The sequence below is a fragment of the Notechis scutatus genome, chromosome 1 (genome assembly GCF_049901735.1).
Source record: "Notechis scutatus isolate UNSWTSFEM ecotype Mainland chromosome 1, rNotScu1.2, whole genome shotgun sequence".
Taxonomy (NCBI): Eukaryota; Metazoa; Chordata; class Lepidosauria; order Squamata; family Elapidae; genus Notechis; species Notechis scutatus.
This window is the reverse complement of record NC_142009.1, coordinates 288250012-288265116: the sequence shown is the minus strand read 5'-3', so window position 1 is coordinate 288265116 and position 15105 is coordinate 288250012. Positions and strand designations below refer to the sequence as shown.

The 15105-nt window shown below is 39.8% G+C and overlaps 1 protein-coding gene across 1 annotated transcript; it reads right to left on the bottom strand.

Moving 5' to 3' along the window:
• Positions 1-2238: 2238 nt before the first annotated feature.
• Positions 2239-14691, bottom strand: PSMA6 (proteasome 20S subunit alpha 6). Its single transcript, XM_026664497.2, has 7 exons — positions 14205-14691; positions 12480-12574; positions 11901-11982; positions 10603-10758; positions 7518-7696; positions 3211-3305; positions 2239-2439 (listed from the first exon to the last, which is right to left on the bottom strand). Exons 1-7 carry the CDS (start codon positions 14278-14280, stop codon positions 2382-2384), a joined length of 741 nt encoding a protein of 246 aa, XP_026520282.1. The 5' UTR covers positions 14281-14691; the 3' UTR covers positions 2239-2381.
• Positions 14692-15105: the final 414 nt, after the last annotated feature.

Sequence of the window (15105 nt, the reverse complement as noted above, 5' to 3'; positions counted from 1 at the left end):
TTGCAGGAGACAAAATTTGTGTGCACTTGGTGAAAGACACCCTCTTTTTAAGAGCTATTGCTGTTTAGTTTTCATATGCTTTTTTTCCACATTGCCTTTGCTGAAGTGAAGCTGATCAATTGCCCAATTACCAGATTTTTCCATATAAATGTAGAAATAGCCCCCCCCCCCCCAAGACAATTCTAAAGTTACCCTGGAGCTATAGAGCATTCACTAGAAATATTTGTCTGAGCACATCCATATATCTTGTAATCAGGTTTCTCAGAGACAGGCTTTTAGTTGACAAGTTGTGGTATTTGTTCAGCTTCCTGTCAGCCAAGCGTGGTTATTACATCATAGTTTTAAACATTCAAAAGCAACTATATTCTATAAATTTATACCAGATTTTAAAACTTCATTTGAAAAGGCATATAAAAAATAATGTCTTTATTTGGGCCAATGTATATATATATACTACAGCAAGTTATATATTGCTTCAGAAAGCTGCAACATCAAAATAAAATGTTTCTCTAACAATAATATGCAATAGCTTTACTTCCCACTTGAAGCAAATTTGTACCTTTTTCACATTCAAATCCGCTGTGGAAGTTTGCAAGTGCTCTAAAGCATTCCTCAACCTTTCCACCTTGGTGGCACGGCCTGGTGCAAGGGTGTGGGGCAGATGCACATGCACACACAAAATTGGTGTTCGCACCCTCCTCACACATGCACCCTCCACTCGCATGGAGCCCCACTTGCATATGCACCCTCCACTTGTGCACTTCTACTCCCGCGCGAACCTCCACTCAAGCCAGTGTTTGCGTGCAAAGTTCCATTTGTGCATGAGCACAAGTGCCCACCTCTCACGAGTGGGGCTTCACAAGTTTGCCCATCATTTGCACAGCCTGGTTTCTAACAGACTCTGGCCTGCTAGTGGGCTACAGCCCAGGGGTTGGGGACTCCTGCTCTAAACTATGCTTGAGGGCATACAGAGGGAGCCATCATCTCTTTTTCCCTGCTGTTGAGGTCTTAACCAATCATTTTTGGAGTTTATTATTTCATGTTTAATAAGGTTTAGGAATTTAGTGAAGCTTTGTAAAATCATCTGAAGAATTCATTTGAGTCTTTTATGCTGCAAGATTAGGATGGTGATTTAAAACTTGAAAAGTGTGCATTTGTTGCTATATAAAAACTGCAAAGGTATGCTGGATTCTTGAAATACAAGAGTCAGGTATTATCCAAGTTAGTTTCAGCAGAAATGAAAACTCACCACCACATAAAATAAAAAACTTAACGAGTTTTGCTTAAGATATGAACTAGGTTAAAACAATAGCTACTTTTAACATTTCATGGAGTTTTTATTGTATTTTTGTATGTTGTTTTAAAAGTCTTGCCAATTGAGAATGTTTTTTAAAAAAGCTGATCAAGCAGCAGTTGTAATATAAGCAATTTTAATTGCAACTTGAAGTCATCCCAACATCTGGTAAAATCTTAATGGAAAACAGCTTAGTTTCTCCTTCCCTCTCTGAACCTGCTTTTCTGGTATTTTAACTGATGAAGAGATCTTTCATATGTTATAACTAAAGTTATTGCAAAGACTGGCAGACTGGCTAGAGCACTACTGAAGCAGACATGTACCACATCTGAGATGGGTGAAAGACAAATTAACCTAATAAATTATACACTCAAGTTGGATTTTGAAATCATTCCTATGGTTCTTTTAACACACTCCGAATTTTAACATTCGGAAACTCATGGAGCCCAAGGAAAGTACATCTAGGAGTGTACAAAATGTGTGTTTCAAATGTAACATTTTGTATACCCCAATTTCCTTCTCAAAAACATATACATGAACACAGCTTGGCAAATATTACATCTTTTTTCAGTTCAATTGGATTTCAATTATATTGTATTCATCTCTGAAATTTCAATTATATTGTATTCATCACTAAAAAATACAGTAAATGAAGCTAGTGCTCTACTATCCAGAAAATTATAATTATCCAGAAAATAAGATCAGTGGGCCTATCTGCTCACATATACACAAGATCAACATAGAATTTTTTTGCTGTGTTTCCAAAAGCAGTAAGGGATCCTTTATTAGTATGCTGTGGATACTGAATTTTTGGAAGACTTTAAAACGGGTGATACTCCATTCTCAAAGGAATTTATTTTCATATATAAAGAATAAAAGTTATAGATTGAGTCACAGCATCATTGACATATAACTTTAATATCAAATAATAAGAGAACAAACCATTCCAAACCCTCACTTTATTTATTCAAAGTAAAGAAGTACATCAAATACAGAGCATTGTTTTCATCCCATAATTCAGAACCACCCATTTGTATTCACCAGACATTCTGCCTTGTAATCACAGAATGAGCAATTTTAAACAAAGTTAATCTCTCTCTGCTAGAGCGACAAGGTGCGTATCAATTTCTGCTTCTGAAAGAATCCTAGAAAGAAGGGAAAAACAATGGAAATTTTTATTTTTTACCTCAAATAATCACATTATTTAAAAAAGAAAAAAACATTTGTACAGGTTTAACTACCCATTTTAAAACTAAACTCTGGACAATCTCTGAATAAAGCACAATATATAATCAATAAAAACTAGAGAATTATAACTTCTTAGAACTTGTAAGGGGAAACATTTAAGGGAAGGGATGTGAAGCATGTCTGTCCTACCCAATATGGTGGGATGAGCAAATAACTTCAAGGATTTTCAGCACAATTAAACCAAATGAATGCAAATGAATTTTACAAAGTGTCTATAAACGTGTCTATGTGAGTGATTTTTGAGTTCCACATGTTGGAATATTTGGGTTCTGTCTATGCTAGTCTATAGGCAAAGTGTAAAATATGTACTGTGTACATTACTAAAGTTGATCTATGCTAACCTGTGCCTAGTATCTCCAGCATTATGTTAAGAAAGAAATCATATCTTCCTTGCCAATGCAATGCTGTGACATTAATTGATGCTGTGCAATTCCCTTCGGATTCCAAAGGTTTATAATTAATTTTTCCTTGGCAGTTGTAGTGGCATATGCTAATATCAGACATATTTAAGTGCATGTATTTAGATACCGTGTTACATAATAAACTGACCATATACTAGTGCCAGCATATAGGTAAGAGAGAGCACACCTATGTATTTTTTAAAACAAAAATTAAGATAGCTAAAATCAACCTATCCAACAAGAAAAAAAAAATCAATTTCACATTACCTGAATTTTGGATTATCAACTGTAACAACACCTACTTCTATTTCAGATGGTTTGAAGTCAATGGACAAAACAGTAGAAAGACAGGTAACTGCAGTCTATAAGTAAAACATAAAACAAATTTGATCAGAAATATTTTTAGTACTGGTTGATGTAAAATCTGGTTTTTATTTTAGATATTTGTTAATCTTTGTACCTTCATAGGCAGAGCCCATTTATAGATATTTGAAATGCAAAATTCTAGCAGCTTTGAAAAGGAAAACAACTGAGTTTTCCTTTCTTACTAAGGCTTTATAGAGTGGTATTAGTATCTCATTTGATCTTGATTGTATCCTTCTGTTAATGCAATTTAGGATTGCATTAGCTTTTTTGGCGGCGGCTGCACACTGCTGGCTCATATTTAGCTGGTTGTCCACTAAGACTCCAAGATCCCTCTCACTAACAGTTACTGCTATTGAGCCTGGTTTCACCCAGTCTATATCTGTACTTTTGGTTTTTCTTGCCTAAGTGTTTTGTCTACATTGAATTTCATTTTGTTAGATACAGCCCAGTGTTCTAGTCCACTGGTTGCCAAACGGTGGTCCGTGGCCCACTGGTGGTCTGCAGAGAAATGTCACCCCCAGAGCACCCCCAAAGCAATTAATCCAGGCTGCGTGGGAACACAAGGCTGCACTGCCCACATGGCCCGTGGGAACCCTCCTCGCCCACTTACTCTTTACCTAGCAAACTTGCCTGCTAAATTGCTATTTTTCCTCCCCCCAACTCCGACCATCAGCTGTTCTGCTGTGCTGGGAGATTTAGATTAGCTAGAAAACAGGAAATCATTGGATTTCTTGCTTTCTAGCTAATCTTCGGCTCTGCTTTTAAGCCTAACGTTTCTTAGGACTGAAGCAGTGCAGACTAAGTTTAGCCGATGGCAGAAACACAGATTTCTAAGTGAATCTGTGATTCTGTGAGCAACTCAATCTGCCTGCCTGCTTTGCCTGATTTTGGGTAAAAGTTGCTCTTTTTTAAAATAAAAAATTCAATATTTATATAAATATTTATAATATTTACATACAAGTCATGCCCAGCCAGTCACATGACCAACAAGTGACACAAATTAGGCCACGCCAAAGAACTGGTTGAATCCCACACCTGCCTCTGTGTGTGTGTATGAGAGAGAGAGGGAGAGAGGTTAGATCAGATCTCTCTCTCTCTCACCAATGTCAGCAAGCCACCGTCAGTCAACATTCATATTAGTGGTCCCTGGGATTTAAAATTATGAGTTTGGTGGTCCCTGAGATCCAAAAGGTTGGCCCTGTTCTAATCTGTCAAGATCCAAGATCTGGATCTTGAGCCTATCTTCTTGGATGTTAGCTATTCCTGCCAGCTTAGTATCATCTGCAAAGTTGGTAAGTTCCCCTTCTATTCCCTCATCTAAGTCATTAATGAAGATATTGAAGACTACTGGGCCTAAGACAGAACCTTGTGGCACCCCACTGCTTACTTCCCTCCATGTAGACTTAGACCCATTAAGGACGGTTTGTCAGCCAGTTGCGAATCCATCTAGTGGTGGTGCAATCTATTTCTCTTTTTTTCTAGCTTACTAAGAAGTAGGTTGTGGTCTACTTTGTTGAATGCCTTGCTGAAATCTAAGTACATTATGTCCACAGTATTTCGCTGGTCTACTAATTTAGTCTCTATGTTGAAGAATAAAATAAGATTGGTTTGGCATGATCTGGTTTTAACAAACCCGTGCTGACTGCTAGTTATTATTTACTTGTTTCTAGATGTTGGCAGATCTGTTTTTTTTAATTATCTTTTCCAGTATCTTCACGGGCATTATTCTCCTCCATAGGCCAGCAGGGGGGGGGGGAGAGGAGAGGAGATGGGATGGATGCCTCCTGCAGCATCCTGCCAGCCAAAATGGGGTCTGGGGGACAAAGGACCGCCTGTGGTGCCTCTTGGCTGCCAGAGGCACCGCGGGCGGTCCTTTGCTATTTCCAGACTGGCCCCACAGGCCACATTTAAGCACCCTGCGAGCTGGATCCGGCCCACAAGCCTTGAGTTTAACACCTCTGACCTAGATGCAATACTAGGAACAACATGCTCCAGAAATTATGTGGAACTAAATGGGGTGCTTCAGCTGCCACCTTGAGGTCATAAGCATTAAGGTTAGTCTACTCTACAGCTGAATACTGTGCCTCCATATGGCTTAACAGCTGCCATACTAGTAAGTTAGATGCCAGACTCAGTGACACCGTGAGAATTTATAAGTGGATGTATTAAAACCATTCCAACTTGCTGGCTTCCTGTTCTGAGCCACATAACACTGCCAGTTTTACAAAGGTAAGATGCCTAGACTAAGCGAATACAGAAAAATTATGAACAACTCACTTCTACCAGTAAATGCGAACTTCCTCGTTTATTAGCCGGAAGATTCAAATCCAGGAAACCCACCCTGGCACTTGCACATCTGCTCAAGAAATACTGACTCCCAAAGGAAAGCCAAATGGGTGGCTGAACGCCCAGGCATAAGAAGACATATAAATGACCCCACCCCCAAAAAATGCCAGGCTTTGAACTACCATGTCAGCAATGGACAATCCTTTAATACAGGGGTCTCCAAACTTGGCAACTTTAAGACTTATGGACTTCAACTCCCAGAATTCTATGCTGGCTGGAGAATTCTGGGAATTGAAGTCCACAAGTCTTAAAAGTTGCCAAGTTTGGAGACCTCTGCTTTAATAGGATTTGCACCTCAAATGGCATCTGCTGGGATTCTCTGTATAAGTGAGACATAGTATCCTCCCCTCAACGTGACTGTGGATCCCACATCTAACTGTAGATCACATCATGACCAGCTGTAAGGGGAGGGTATATACTGGTTTAGTATCTGATTTTAATGTAACAATGCTGCGCTTGAATGGTTAGATGATCTAGTCCAGGGGTGTCCAACCTTGACAACTTTAAGACTTGTGGACTTCAACTCCACAAGCTTTGCTGGCTGAGGAATTCTGGGAGTTGAAGTCCACAAGTCTTAAAGTTGCCAAAGTTGGACACCCCTGATCTAGTCATTGGTATTTGAACATAGATCTTTTTAATTATTTATATTTTGTGTTTTACTAATCTAGGTGAAATGTTAATATATATGCTAGTCCATGTATGATATGCCATACACTAAATAAATAAATCCAATGCTCCCTACCAGATTCCACAAGAAAACTCAATGAGGAAGCTGGTAGGATATCGGAAAATGCTCCTCTCCCGCTGCTTTTGAGCCTGCCCTTGGTCATTCTTTCTCTGTTTAGGTAAGGAAAACCTCTGAAACTAACCAGGCAATGGTTGTCTAGTACAATCCTACACGCTATACAAATCATTCAGATGACCAGCCAGCAATATAATTTTATCTGTACATATATTCACACAGCCAATCAAATGGATTTCTAACATCGTAACGGATGTTTATTTATATATCACACTTAACCGCCTGTTATTTATTTATAATAATTTTCCTACTGCATGCTCCTTGACCCATCCTGCACCCTTCCATGCTGATCCACACAGCAACTCTTACGCACTTTCCCTGTCCAAAACGGTGTCTCTTACACACCTCTTGCACCCTCCCCGTCCAGCACCTTTCTTCCTCTTACTGCTGAGGTGCACTTAGCCAAGGCAGCTGATGATCTTCCATGAGGCCTCTGTGCAGCCTCATGAGCTTTGGGGAGGTTGTACAAAGGAAGCTAAAAGGGCAGAATTGGGGGACAGGTACGTGGGTGGGGGGAACTGAAGCACACACTATGCTAGTAATTGTGGACAGGCTGCCAAGCACCTGAATTTTGATCCTGCGACAATGAGGGCACTGCGACAGCCATAACTTAATTCATTCGGTGCCATTGTAACTTAAAATGGTCGCTGAATGAATGCTCATTAGGTGAGGACTAAAAGTATTCCATTAATTAATTCATAACTGACATTACCATAACTGTTTTAAAGGAAAGCTCTGCCAAGAAAGACAACAGTATTTATCGCAAGAAATGATAAGGGTTATTCATCTGCCTGTGTATTCAACTGGGTTTGATGATGTGTAATTCTAGCACCATGCTGTAGAAAGATGAAATGCCAGTTGGGATGCACTTCAGGGTTTTTAGAATAGAAAATACTCATGAGAATAAATCACATAAGCAAATTTTACTCTAATCATACCAGTTAGAAGACAACATCTTATATAGTGATCGTGACCACACTGAAGCAAACAGGGTATTCATCACAAACCTTCCACGAGATTGCAACCGATTAAGCCTAAGCATCCTATTCTAGGGGCTTACCTCCACTGTCTGTTCAAATGTCCAGTCCAATTTTTTCTTCACTTTCTTTTCAAGAAAGCTAGTTGATTCTGTTTGTTTGACCCCTGCAGCTGTGGCCTTAAACCCACAGTAATATCCGGCTGGATCACACTTGTATACTTGAGGATTGTTTTCTTCATCAATTCCAATCATAATCATGCCTTTAAGGAAATAATAATACTGGATAATTATTGTATTTATTTAAATACATATGGCATGCCATATCAACATTGTGATTCTGAACAGTTAACAGCAGCTAACAAATCATTAAGTATGAAAAAAGCTTTCTTATTTTTTTCAAAGAAGTTAGTTCTAATCAAGATTTTTTATATACCCTTTATTTGCATGCATGAATAGACTCCAGCCTTTGTTGGAGTATGGCAACTCTGGTGTAGCTCACTTCTTCCCAAATTTGAAAGTGCAGGCAGGTTAGAATTATTGGAACAGGTGTACAGCGATTATTGCCATTCCTAGTTTGAGAATTGGAAGGAAGATTAGAAGCCTAGCAACCAAAAATACTCTTAATAATCAAGAACTTTGTTTGCAAATGCCAAGTTCAACCTTTTCCTGCCCAACAATACATGCTCCCCTCCTTTCCTTCCTTAGAGAAAAACAGACCAGCATTGTTTCATTTTCCTAATAATTCTATTGGCAATGTTTTCATCTTCTTCAGCTCTCAGTAGCTTTATGGTCCAGTGACAAGAACACTTATGGTCCAGTGACAAGAACAATATCAATATTTCAATCTGATTAATACTAAAAATTCATATAAAGGCAAATTGTTTTCTTTCTGTCAGACTTCAACATCCTGAATAAGAGCAGATCTTTTCCTCATATTAAAATGATATGTAAAATATATTCTATTTTTAAACATCTTCATTTGTAAAATCAGTTTTTTTGGATTTGGAAAAATGTATGCAAAAGTTTGCTGAAAGACCTAAAGCCAGTTTAGTCTAATGGGAAAGTCAATTTGGTCTAGTGGTCAAGGCATCAGGCTAGGAACCGGGAGATCCTGAGCTCTAGTGTTACCTTGGCCCTGAAAGCCAGCAGGGTGAGTCTGGCCAGTATCTCTCTCACAGGGTTGTTGTTGTTGTGGGGAAAATAGGAGGAAGAAGGATAATAAGATTTATTTGCCACCCTGATTTATTTATAAAAATAATATAATAAATGTGGGATATAAATAAATAAAAATAGTTCAAAATAACATATTGGTTAACATATTATACTTAGTCCTATTTTAAAGCAAATCCTTGGTATTAATGGAATTTCTATAAATTTGAAGATTGCTTGACTTCTACAATTTCTTATAATTCAGTTGACAGAATTCTAATTCCTAGTCCAATTCTCTTTTTTTCAATTCTCTGTTCAAAGTGGAACAACACAACAGAGCTTAAAATCAATTCGTGAAGACTTACCTAAGACTTAATTTCATGCTTTTCAATGTATCACTTAACAACTAGACAGCTATGTATCACTAGAAAGCTATGTATCCCATAAAACATGCTGTATTTTAAATATTTATACCTAACTATTTTAAATAACCAAGTGTCTGACTAAATGTTGCACAATCAAGAATCTTAGGAAGTACTGCATCCAGGCAAAACTAGGAAAATGATAGCCGACAAGTCCTACTGCTGACACAGCTGAGTCTATTAGTAAACTCAGCATTCTTGACATAAGATGATGCATTTTTAAACATGTTTCATCAGCTCATATGGTAAAATCATTTTACTATCTTTTAGATTAACAGTGAACAGATGCCATTTCCAATGTTGTCATCCAAATACAACTAAAATTTAACTAAAGAAACTCATTGCATTAAAATGTATATAGGTCAGCGTTTTAGGGCAAAATACATTAAAAAGCCAAGCATGTTATTCAAAGGAACAGTAAACATTTATCTCATTTGATGTATATATTTTTAATTTGGGTAATATAATCAGGGATCTAACCCAAAAAGAGTGGTATAACAAAAATTAAACTTGAAAGATGCATCCAGATCCATTAATGGAAACATTTTAAAATGGAATAAGTCTATAAAGCTTTTGTATGAGAATTCACTCTTTACTTTCAGATGGTTGGGATGAAATAAACCAGAAGGAAGCATATTCATTTGAAAGCAGCATTAATATTTGTCAAGTAAGCTTCTCTAGAAACTTGAACTGATGACATACATCGCTGCTGTTATGAAATAAACTAAGAAAGAAAATAAGTAAGATTGTGCAATTTCCAATTAATATTGCTGCTGAATTGTGTGGGATAAGTTATAAGTACGCAATCTGATGTCTTCTAGATGTTTTTGACAATAACTTCTATAATTTCAAAGCATAGACCCGTGATGGCGAACATATGGCATGTGTGCCACAGGTGGCACGCAGAGCCATTTGTGCTGGCACGCGAGCTACAGGCAAACTTACTTCATTGCGCATGTGCGCGCCTCACAGCTGATTCTTGGCTGGTTTGAGGCCTTTTTTGGCCTCCCAAAGACTTGAGGAAGGCTTCAGCAGGCTTCTACAAGCTTTGTAGGCTGAAATCTAGTCCCGTTTCATCACTTCTGGTATTTTCAGAAAAACAGGAAGTGATTAAACGGGGCTAGATTTTGACCTACAAAGCTTGTAGAAGCCTGCAGAAGCCTCCGGGAGGCCAAAAAAGGCCTTAAACTGGCCGAAAATCAGCTGTGAGGTGCAGTCTAGGTAAGGGGGGTGGCGGTGGTGATTGCGCGTGCATGTGTAGGTGACGTGGGGGTGTGTGCATTGCCTTCTGGGTGCTGGCATGCGAGTATGCAAGTGCGCGCACAATTTTTGGCACAGGAGCCCCAAAAGGTTAGCCACCACTGGCATAGACCACACTAATTAAGCTACATAGAAAGAGTAAACGGGGGAAAAGAGGGAAAGCAGCAGATTGCTCCCTGTGTGTTCAATAGAATACTAGCATTTATCCTAATATTACAAAATAAATTTTATATATGCCGAAATATTTTGTGGAGATCAGTTGTTGATAAGATTTCCTAGCTTCATTACACATCAGCTTCCAACAATTTATTACTTTCAGTTTTATTTATACTTACAGCAACCAAGAGGTCTCATTTCAGCATTCTGTGTATAGACCTGAGAAATATCTGCAATTCTTTTACATAGCATATCCACTGGAATCTCATAGCCGTATTTGTACTTCCAGTTAGCAGCCTCATAGCGGGCTCGCTGCACCTGGGATCTACTGTCTGCTGTTGTAGAAATAAAAGGTCCAAAGTCATTCTCATATGCCTTGTAGCAGTATAAATGCAAGGGGAAAGTACTTAAATCCAAATAAAAGCCTTTTTAAAACTCTTATATTCCTAATAATATACAGGTGGCGCTCAACTTACAACCATTTGTTTAATGACCATTCGAAGTTACAATGGCATTGAAAAAAGTGACTGACTGTTTTCACACTTATGGCAACTACAGCATTCCCACAATCACATGATCAAAATTCAGACCCTTGGCAATTGGGATGTATTTACTACAGTTGCAGGGTCAGCTTTTGCGATCTTTGGACAGCAAAGTCAATGGGGAAGCCAGATTCACTTTTCAACACAGGGAGGTCAGGGAAAGTGAGCAAGGATGTGAAGAGATACAATGCAGGTTAGAGAAGGTGTGCAAGGAGTGTGGTATGGGTCAGTAATGGTGAGAGAGAGTGTAAAAGAACCAGTGTGGGTCAAGGAGGGTGCAAGAAAGTACACAGGGAGAAAAAGTCAGGGAGGGTGCAATGATGGACTGTGAAGGGTGCACCACATATATGTGGGTGTATTAGTGAGGCACCACAAGGCCAAGAAGGGTACATGAGTGGCTGTGGCATGAGCACAGAGGGGCTGGGGAAGGTGCAAGGTAACCTTCCCTGCTGGCTTCCCCTTTGATTTTCTGGGGAAGCTGTCAAGGGAGATTCCAAATGGATAACATATGTGGGGTGCTGCAGCCGGTCTTAAGTATGAAGTGATTACCAAATGCTCAGATTATGATCATGTGATCATGGGGTTGCCAGGATGGCTGGAACTCTTGAGGACCGGTCATAATAACTATTTGTTCAGCATCATCACAATTGCATATGGTTGCTGAACAAATGCCCATAGGTTGAGATTTACCTGTAGCCGAAGACATAGCCCTCCAAATCTGAAATATTATTATTCTACCCTTTTCCCTTTCCAGGCACTTTAATAAGTATGGATGAGATTAAAAATTAGTACCATCATCTAATGCCATTTCTAAAAATGCCTTCAGATGATATTGTTGATTATGTAATATTAAAGTATTATTTAAAACAAAAATAAAGTGAGATACTTCACTTCTGTACAACCTATTTACTATTTGATTTGTCTTACGTTTGTACCTGTCATTCCGGTCATTACACATCCAATATTTTCAGTTATTCTGAATAAGTGAGTCACTGTGTTCGAATCCAGTAGCTTGTCCTAAAGAATAAAACAAAACACAATTTTCACAAATTTTATCAGATTTTTTTAACTCCCATCTCTCTCATAGATAGTGAGATATACATCGTTACCATGGAATAAAGTTTCTTTTTTACTTCAACAGGGAAAAATATATAATTCGTGTCATATATAGGACATTTGAAGTTTGAGAACACACACATTTACTTAAAAAAATTCTTAAGAATATTATTGACTGCAGTGACTATAATCATAATTTCATTTTATCACAACAATTTTCAATGTTATTTTTTGAACTAAGCATTATGGAAAATCTACGACTCTCCAAGTAAAATATTCTTCCCTAACTTCAAAGCCTGGATCTTCCATCACTCTACAAAATTCCAATGCTCTTCATTAGTAAGATCAAAGCACAGAAGAATTAAAAACCAAGAAACAACAAAAATACAAGTCAGCCATACATGTAGTCAAGGTTTACCCATACAGTCATGTTATAGGTTTTGCTAATAAATACTTACAGGTACTTTTTTCTGTGTGACAACAACTGCACAGTCCTTTCCACGAACAGCTACTGATGTAAGTCCACCCTGGTTTATGGCCTTGAATGCATATTCTAATGATACATTGAACACAGATTTTACTAACAGTACTTGTAACAATGACAGCATCAGATACAAACCTTCATTAAAAGCAGATAGTTCACATCCACAACCATGTTTTAGACTAGCATCCCTCAACCTTTTGGGCACCAGGGATTGGTTCTATGGAGGGCATTTTTTTCACAGACTGGGAAGGGCGTGATTTTAAACCTGTCTGGATCTCACGTATGCATGGATGGGGTTTCACTCACTTGTGCAGCCTGGTTCCTGCTTGCTTGCGTGGCCTGTGAGTTGTACTACTTAAAAGTGATGCTACTGTAATTTTTTTATTTGAAATATCCAAATAGCTATAATTGAGCTGTGGTGGCGCAGTGGTTAGAATGCAATATTGCAGGCTAATTCAGCTCACTGCCAGTTCAATCATGACTGGCTAGAGGTTGATTCAGCCTTCCAAGGTCGGTAAAATGAGGACCTAGATCAGGGGTGTCCAACCTTGGCAACTTTAAGACTTGTGGACTTCAACTCCCAGAATTCCTCAGCCAGCTTTGCTGGCTGAGGAATTCTGGGAGTTGAAGTCCACAAGTCTTAAAGTTGCCAAGGTTGGACACCCCTGACCTAGATTGTTGGGGGCAATATGTTGATTCTGAAAGCCGTTTAGAGAGGGCTGTAAAACACTGTGAAGTGGTATATAAGTCTAAGAGCTATTGCTATTTAGAGTCTTTATATTCTGTATTTACATTTTGTCTGTACTATCAGGTACCAAACTGAGTCTCATACAGAAGTATGACTCGAGCATAATGTAAGAACTACAGCGTGCAAAATACGGTAGAAATGTAACCAGGCCCACGTACTATTTGGGTAAAATCTAACATGTGGAATCAATAAATCATAAGCGTCATAACACATCACAAAAGCATACACCTCCTCATGCCAATATATTCTGAATTTTTGCCCTCTCTCCACACTGCCATAGTTCAAGGTCATAAAACGACTCACAAGTCAATTAAATGCCAGAGGAAAAGCAGGCTAATCAGCCTTTAACTGGGTGGCCTTTGAATGTTCCCCCACTTCCCAGAACGTGCAGCAAATGTTGCAGAGGGCTGGGAATTATGTAAACTGGAGGAAAATGCATCTGAAAAGGCAGCTCTTTGAGCTTTGATCCCGACAATACCGAGTTATGACACAAAGTCAGCATTGAGAAGAAAAAGCCACAAAGCGGTAAACTTTCGCAAGGCGGGGAAAGTAATACCTTTCAAGGCTCAGATTTTTTCCCCCCCCCCTTCCCCATCAACTAGCCGTCGGGGGCGCGTCCTCGCTTTCCCGGGTCGTTTTGTTTCGCTTTCGCTTTCTCGCAATGACAAAGCTTTTCGCTGCCGACCACGGCTCATCTTTTCAAGCCCGCCTAATCATTTACGCCGAAGAAAACCCCAAGAGCGCCTTAGATACACATGTGTAAGCAGGTGAACGGCTTGCAAGCGACCGCGATTGCAACAGACGCCTCCTTGGGACGCTCAAGGCTCCCCTGTTTCTTTACCGGCGCCCCACTTCTGGCAAAGAAAGAAGCCGGAGGCGTCATTAACATGCAGGGAAAGAAAAGCGGCGTCCCTGCGCATCGTGACGGGGCGGTTTTTGCCACTCACTTACCTACTTGATATAGGCGCCCTTCGGGGGAAAAGATTGTAATATGCCGGTCAAAGCCGGCGCTGGAGCCTCGAGACATGGTCGCGGAGAAAAAGCAAACCAAGCGGCAACAGTGGGGGAAACTGCCCGCAGACACAGCATGCGAAAAGGTTCCTACTTTCAGCGGCTGGGCGGGGGGGAGGTGTAGGGTGAGAACGAGTGAGATCGGAGTACTTCCGGGGCTACATGGCTATGCGCAGGCGCAAAGAGGAGCCTTTCCCCCCCCCACTCTCCCAGAAGCGGAGGAACTACTACTTTGGTTTCCTAAATTCGTTTGTTTGTTCCTTAGTCACGGTTACTTCAAGGCGCAGACGCGGAAGCAACGATAATCACGCCGTCCCCACACGTGAAATCAAATGCCGCTTGGCTGCCGCACATGCGCTTTTTAAGAGTTCGGTGCAAGAGCGTAAAAGGCCCTTTTTGACAAGGCGGGGCGCGGGCGGGGTTGGAAGGGTGGTGGTTCTCGCGAGAAATTTCGATAGCTCCGTTTTGTATTGGTGAATTGGTGTTTTCGGGACGCTTTTGGAAACCCAGCACCCAGAGACTGTGCTTCGTTACTGGGGTTGTTGCCCACCATCTTTCTTTCAAGGCTTCTAACAAGCTTTTTTCAAAATGAGTTTCAAAATGAAGCCGGGCACGATGTAATTGGATGGCGTAGGACAGAGGTCTCCAAACTTGGCAACTTTAAAACTTGTGGACTTCAACTCCCAGAATTCCTCAGCCAGCTAGCTGGCTGAGGAATTCTGGGAGTTGAAGTCCACAAGTTTTAAAGTTGCCAAGTTTGGAGACCCCGGCACAGGAGGAATTGTCAGAACTTACCTGTATAGACTAAGTAAAAGAAATCAGAAGAGTCAGAAGACAATCA